The sequence below is a fragment of the Nesoenas mayeri genome (genome assembly GCF_963082525.1).
Source record: "Nesoenas mayeri genome assembly, chromosome: 9".
Lineage (NCBI taxonomy): Eukaryota > Metazoa > Chordata > Aves > Columbiformes > Columbidae > Nesoenas > Nesoenas mayeri.
The window spans coordinates 4,771,042-4,778,044 of NC_137557.1; the positions used below are offsets into that span (position 1 = coordinate 4,771,042).

Sequence of the window (7,003 nt, forward strand, 5' to 3'; positions counted from 1 at the left end):
TTCTATTGCTGGATTAGCTCACATTTCTTTCTCTTTGTTACATATTTAGCACCAAATACAATATTCATTGCAGGCTAGCTTCCCTCCTCCCACACGGCTCTGTGGCTGCCTTTTCTTCCAGCAGCACTGGAGAAGGCAATGCCTCACTATAGCCTGGAAATGCAAACAAAAGGGAGGGAGCCTAAAGTCAATGAATGATCAGGCAGGGTTTCTTTATACCCTGAGCATTTTAATTTTCGTATTTAAAGTGGCAATGCAAAGAGACAGAGTCCCGGGGATAACAACATCCACTTCTCCTTAGCTTCTCCTTCCCCACCTCACTGTTTCTTAGCTGAGTTTATCTGCCAGCAAACACCTCCCTCCAGCAGCCCCTGCAGCAAAAGGTGTTTGGAGGCATTTGCTGATGCTTATTGGTTCATATCACAATCTATACTGGTCTTGTCTGGTTTCCAGTCTGGGCGTTTGGAACTGCAGCGGTAACCAATTGCACATTAACATAGCAGGAACTCCTAACCCCAGTGTGTATACTCCATTCCTCCTGCTCATCTTTGCAAAACCCACCTGAGAGCCTTTGCTTTAAATGCAGAGCCAGGGCACCCCTGAGCCCAGCATGGCTCCGGGGATGCTTGTGCTGTGGGTTAGCAGCAGTACTTATGGGAAGTACTTTGAGCCAGACACTGGTTCTGCATAGTCTGAGCTGAACCCAGTTTGCTTTTTAATGGCCTTTTAGTTTTTTAAGTGCATTCCTGTGATCCCAGCCTTAAGTCTAGGTCTCCATATGAAACGGCACCGCTTTAACTAGGTGCATAGATTATAAAACCAGGAAGAGTGAGTGGTCTGGTGTGCCCCCCTGTATAACACAGGCTACAGGAATTCCCTAAATTAATTCCTGTTTGGATTAGCTCATATCTTTTAAGAAAAACATCCAACCTTAATTAAGACAAAGGAATTCCAGTGATGTTGAAATCCACCCAGCTCTCGGTAAATTGTTACTACTTAAAATATAAACTGTATTTTAATCTGTATTTGTGCAGTTCTAGCTCTGTCTACAGGATAATATGACACTTGTATCTGATAGTTTCAAAAGCCATGTGTGATTAAGCCTCTCTCTCCTTTTCATAAGTCACTCATTGCCTAACTAAACTGAAATGATGTAAAACTGATTGTATTGAGTTATAGCAAAAGAACACTGAGTTGCTCCAAAAATGGCAGTAAAGCTATTTAAATTTTAAATAAACAAATATAATGAATTCTTGATCAGAAAGCTAAATGTCTGAACCAGCCCTTCCAAAGTTAAAGTATGTTTGTTTAGAAAGTGGTTTACTGCAAAACAAGGTAATTTCAGTGTACAGGGCTTCATTAGCTGGGATTTATAAAACTCCATCTGCTTCCCTTCTGGCCTTTCCTCATCCACCCTCCGGTGGGCTAGGGCAGCCACTGATGCTTTCCTCTGTCCTCCTGCACCATGTACCTGTCCTGGCAGAAAATACATTCCACTTTCTTCTTCAGCAACTTACACACACAACTCTATCAGGGAGCTGTGCTCCCCGCGACAGCCAGAAGTATTTTTTCTGCTCACTTACTTGTGCAGTCAATAAACATTTTACAATGAATACTCTCAACAGAAGTACATAATTTGTGCATTTGGGAGGCATCCCAGGGAACAACGTATAGGCTCCTGTGTATCAGCGCTGTGCTCCCTACACACTCATCCACATATTTCAGAGTCTGCGTGAACGTACAAACATAGGTGCACAGGCTGCAAGCACCCCAGGAGCCTGTGCATACCACAGTCTCTCTTTAAGCACTACATATGTTAATAGCAATTGCAGATATCAAACATATTTACCTGCTTTTCTCTCTGTATGTGCACACACATATATAGGTATTTTATATATACATATATCTGTGGCATAAATAGAAAGATATGTTATGAACGCTCACGTACGCACATGTATGCAGTAAGCACAGACACATACACACTCATGTGCACTTAAATAACTAGGTGAATAGGTGAATATGAACACTAATAGCCATTTATGGCAACAACAATGAAAGCTGTCCCTGGAGCCCGCCTACGGTAGAGCAGCCAAAATGATTGAGTATGTACAGGGTACTGCTGCAGCAATGGCACTCACATGGGCCTCCTTTTAGAAATGATTAATATTTAACCGACTTGGTGAACCTGGCTTTGGCTTTAGCTATGATTAGATAGCAGGGTGCACAGATCTGTCCTGTTAAGGACGTCGTGGGATGTCCAAGCAGCTTTCACTCATGCTTCTTGAGACAGAAGACAGAAAGTGAGGAGAGAGGAAGAGATACGAGGTAGTAAAAAAAAAACTGCTAAGCTCTGTTTGTGTTTGTTTGGAAAGAAAAGGGGGAAAAGCAGCCTGAGAGGCTGGTGTAATAAGATGCTGTAGCTTTCATGAAAGAGGTGAAATAATTTTAAACACAGACACACAATGAGTTTATTTATTTAGAAAGTTGTTAAATAGAGTCTGGGAATTCAAATATTCAATGTTGACATTGTACAGAGCTGGCGCGGAGCCAGCCCCGGCTCTCCGGAGGGACCCAATGGCCACGGCGCCCAGGCCCTTGCCCCTCCCAGCCCACTAACTAGGTAAAAGCCATTAGTTATACCCACAAGCAATATCTGAATCCGAGTCAAATAATGTTGCCTCAGCCAGCCAACTTCAAAGGCGTGTAAGTGTGTTTGGCTTTTTAGTGCTGGAACTGCAGCAATATGTCACACTTTTGAAAGAGTTTTGTAAACAGTTCCTTCCCTTTTGTAGAAACATTTCTTAAGTTTCTTGTACCCCATGTAAACAGCGTTAATTAACAAGAGTTACATTTTTCATTTACAAGCAGGGCTGTATTAATAACGAGCTCGCTTTTTTGGACTGTCCTTTTCCTTTATGTCATTTCTCTGCCCTGCACCGCAGCCGGGCCGGTGCAGCTGGGGAGCGGCCGGGAGGCACCGCAGAGCTCGGCCACAGGCTCGGGCTCGGGCAGCATCGCCCTGTGCAGCTCCACAAAGCTGGTCCCGAATTCAGTGATGTCTGTTGGCCCAGAGTAAGAGAAAGAGAAAAGGAGAAAATGAGAAGAAGACGAAAAGAGAAAAGGCGAAAAAAAAAAAAAAAATAAAAAGAGAAGGAGAAAGAGGGGGAAGAAAAGAAAGGAACAAAAAGAGGGAGAGGAGAGGAGAGGAGAGGAGAGGAGAGGAGAGGAGAGGAGAGGAGAGGAGAGGAGAGGAGAGGAGAGGAGAGGAGAGGAGAGGAGAGGAGAGGAGAGGAGAGGAGAGGAGAGGAGAGGAGAGGAGAGGAGAGGAGAGGAGGAAGAAAAAGAGAGAGAGGAAGAGGGGGGGGAAGAAAAGGAAGGAAAGGAGCGAAAAGCCACACGCACGCTTTCCACCCTGAAAAGGGTTAATGAAGTGCTCGGTGAAAATGTGCCCAGCATGTAATGGAATTGTCTTGCCCGTCCCCGCAGCCTCCCGTGCCCGCACCCGCCGCGCTGAAGCCACGCGGGGACAACGCCGGGCCGAGCCGTGCCCAGGGCCGGCGCCCGGCGGCCGGTGCCGGTGCCCGGGGCGGTGTGGAGCCGCGGCCGCAGCGGCGGGGCCGGGCCGGGCGGGGTCCGTGTGCGCGGTGCCGGCGGCCGCCCGCGCTGCCTCCCCGGGCGGGGCTGGGGGAGATCGACACCAAGTGCCAGCAGCAGGAACGGCGCTAAGGCGGGGGTAATGGTAAAGCAAGGCAAAGAAAACAGCCTCACTGGAAGGGCCGGGGGCCTGGGCATGGCAAACATCTCCCTGCTCGAAAACAAATTCCCGGACAGAGTCTTAAACAGGCAAATAAACTTGCCAGCTCTGTTTTCCAATCAAGCCTTTTAAGTACTAGACCGAGGCAAATTACAGGCGCAGGAAAACCTGCTGAAACTTAGGAAAGTGTTATTTTACTATCTCAGATGGTTAGAGGGATCTGGATCTACCTTGGCTGCCCTAAATTGCCTGTAAAAAAGTGGTGATAAAGTGTAAAAGTAACAAGTGCCTCCTTATTCACGTGTGTTCCCCTAATCTGATCACCTTCTGTCTCTTTATGAGGCTACTGGGTGGCTGGGGGTTACCCCCGGCCGGCTGCAGTGCTGCGGCGGCCCGTGCTGGGGCGGGGGTTATTCGGGGATACGGTTTCACCAGGCGGGCACAAACCCACCCGAGTGGAAAAGCAGCTGCCCCGGGGGGCCGTCCCCGCGCTGCGAGGAGCGGAGATGCCCGCGCAGGTGCAGCGCGGCTGCGGGCGGCCCGGCCCGCACCCCCAGGCCCCGCTCCCCACCAGCTACCTCCCGAAAGTGTGACAGGGAAGAAGACTTCAGCGTGTCTTTTCCCTTATTTTTACAGCTGGACGTTTAAAAAATTCACTAGCTATTCCCCGAGTGGCTCTTTTTGTTTCTTCTGAATTTTGTGGGGTTTTTTTCTTTTAAATTTGGGGGGCGGGGGGGGGGCGAAGACTCAAAATTAATTTTTAGCGATTTTACACAGAGGTCAAGAAAATGCGCGCATTAGGTATTCTCCTTTAATTAAGGAGAAAAACCTTTCATGGGTATTAGCGACAGTCACACAATCGGGGCAATTTTTATTTCACGCACGAATCAGTAAAAGTGAAATAATAAAAGAAGTGCGCCTGTTCCCGATCTATACCCTTTTCCACGTAAGAGGGTGAAGGCTACAAAATATTTTCTATTCCCAACCCAGCCAGAAAGAACTGCAAAGCTAAAAACCTTTCCTTCTCGAAAGACTAAATTACAGGGGTCGCCTCCAACCCTCCTTCCACTTGCCATGAAACTGAGACGCTCTTCGGCGGGGGGAAAGAAACAGCCTTTCGAAACACACATACACACCAAAAAAAAAAAAACCCTCTCGTTTTTTTAAATATTATTTCCTTTATGAGCAGATTGTAACTGAAGGATTATTTAATGCAACGCATCTGTCTGGGGGGGGAAACTGCTCCTGCTGCTGCAGAGAAAGCCAAGACGCGCAGCCCAGAGCAGAAACTTTACAGACGGTCGGATCTTGCCCGCGGAGCAGGAGCAGCGCAGAAAAGCGAGAGAAAGGCGAAGGAAACCTGACGGATTTGGACGGGGACATGAGATTTTTTTTCCCATAATTAGCTCCCAAGTAGAGATGGTCACCTGGAGATTTAACAACATATTTGTTTTCAAATTGTGAGCACTGGATTATCCACTTTAAAAATCACCTAATCAAATGCAGGTTGCTGCTGTTATTGTTAAGGTTCACAGAAAAGCTGATGATGATCCGGAGAGATCTTTCGCTTCCCGTTTTCCACGCTCCTCTATTTTTTCCCCCTTCACAAATAAAGAGTAAATAAGCATCTGCTTTTTACGTCACGCAACTTATGCAACATTTCATCCGACTTTTTTTCCGCCTGCCCATTTTTTTTTCGCTCGGGAATGTGAGTTGCCATCGCCACGGATATCAAATGAAACTTGCCCAGATGTGTCAGAGAAAATAAAGACATCAGCTGCTTTTAAAATGGGACGCGAAAGCTGGAGAAGTTTTGTTGTTGATTCCCTCTTAAAAAAAAAAAAAAAAGCCCCAACACTGCAGCAGTTAAAAGCAAAGATCCCTATCATAAAGGAGAACCAGATGGAGTGAGCGTCAGACAAATAATTAAATAAATCGGGATTTGCGTGTGGACGGCCGAGCCCTCGCCTCGCGAAATAGAGACCTTCGGGCGGCCAAACTGTATAAAAAGTGCTGGAAAAGCGCCTGAAATTACAACATTTACATCAACTTTTAGCGGGTGACTCCAGCGGGCTGGGAACTGCGCCGCGCTGCCCCGCCGCCCCGCTGCCCCCCTCCTCAATCGACGCGGGGCATCCCGGTCCCTCCCGGCTCCGCGCCGCGCTCCGCCGCCGCTTCCCTGCCCGGCCCCACGCACGCTCCGCTCCCACGCGCGGTTTGGTTTGATGTGACCCGCCGGCAGCGGGTTTGATGGAGGAGCGGGGCTGGCACAAGTGCAGCAGGGTCCGAGGGGGTGATCTCTGTAGCTTCGCACTGGCTACCTGAGCCCGGAGCTCGCCGCCCCCCCCGCAGCGCTGCCGCTGCCCCTCCGTGCACACACGCACACACACACACGCACACACTCACCGCCCCCTCCGCGGCCCCCAGCCCTGCCGACAGCCGACAGCGCCCACTATAGGGCCCGGAGCCTCTCGCACACACCCCCACACACACTTCCCCGACCCCCCCTCCAGCCCCCGGCAGCAGCAGCAACTTCCAGCGCTCGCCACTGAACTTTTCCTCAACTCCTTCCCCACCTCCCGCCGGCCGCCCGCTGCCCCCACACCGGCTCCGGCCGCCGGACCCCCCCCCATCCCGCTCTCCGCCCGCCGAGCCGAGCCGAGCCGGGCCGGGCCGGGGTGGTGGGGGGGAGGGATGCTGCAGGTTGCCTGCGAGCTCCGCGCCGCATCAGACATGTCTATGCAGCATGGCAGAGAGGGAGGGTGAAAAGCCAAGAGAAAGGGGTATTGCACCTACTTGCGGCCAGCTTCCTCGCCCTGCCCTTGGATCGCATGCTGCCAGTCCCGCGGCCGATGCTGGCGTGGGCTTGGGGTGGGGGGGCTTTTATTTTTTTTTCCTCCCGGAGCTTTTCCTCCTTTTTCGCTCCCCCTCTCCCTCTCTCCTCTCCCTCTCCCGCACACACACTCTCCCTTTCTCTCAATCCCGGCTCGCTATCTCTCCAGCATTGTCAGTTTGGACACCTTCGCACATGCGCACGGGCGGCTCCCCCCCGCTCTTCAACATTTCAGCGCCGCCAAAAAAAAGTTTGCAGCGATCCATCACCGCCGGTGGGGACCCTGACAGCCGGCACCGGGGCCGGGACGGGCCAGGACGAGGCGGGCAGCCGCCGCCGGGCTGAGCGACCGCGGCCGCGGGGCAACCGCTCCGCTGCCTGCGCAGCCGGGAGGGGTTTCGGGGGGGAGATCTCCC

The 7,003-nt window shown here is 50.8% G+C and overlaps 1 protein-coding gene across 3 annotated transcripts in view; it reads right to left on the minus strand.

Annotated features, from left to right (window-relative positions):
* MECOM (MDS1 and EVI1 complex locus) overlaps positions 1 to 6,587 on the minus strand; it is a gene marked incomplete at both ends in the record, with an annotated part of 334,168 nt that extends 327,581 nt beyond the window's left edge. For all 3 annotated transcript variants that reach the window (XM_080349318.1, XM_080349317.1, XM_080349316.1), the window contains one exon: positions 6,551 to 6,587. In XM_080349318.1, the coding sequence (XP_080205444.1) occupies positions 6,551 to 6,587 (37 nt within the window). The remainder of the gene's footprint in view (positions 1 to 6,550) is intronic.
* Between the last annotated feature and the right edge of the window lie 416 nt (positions 6,588 to 7,003).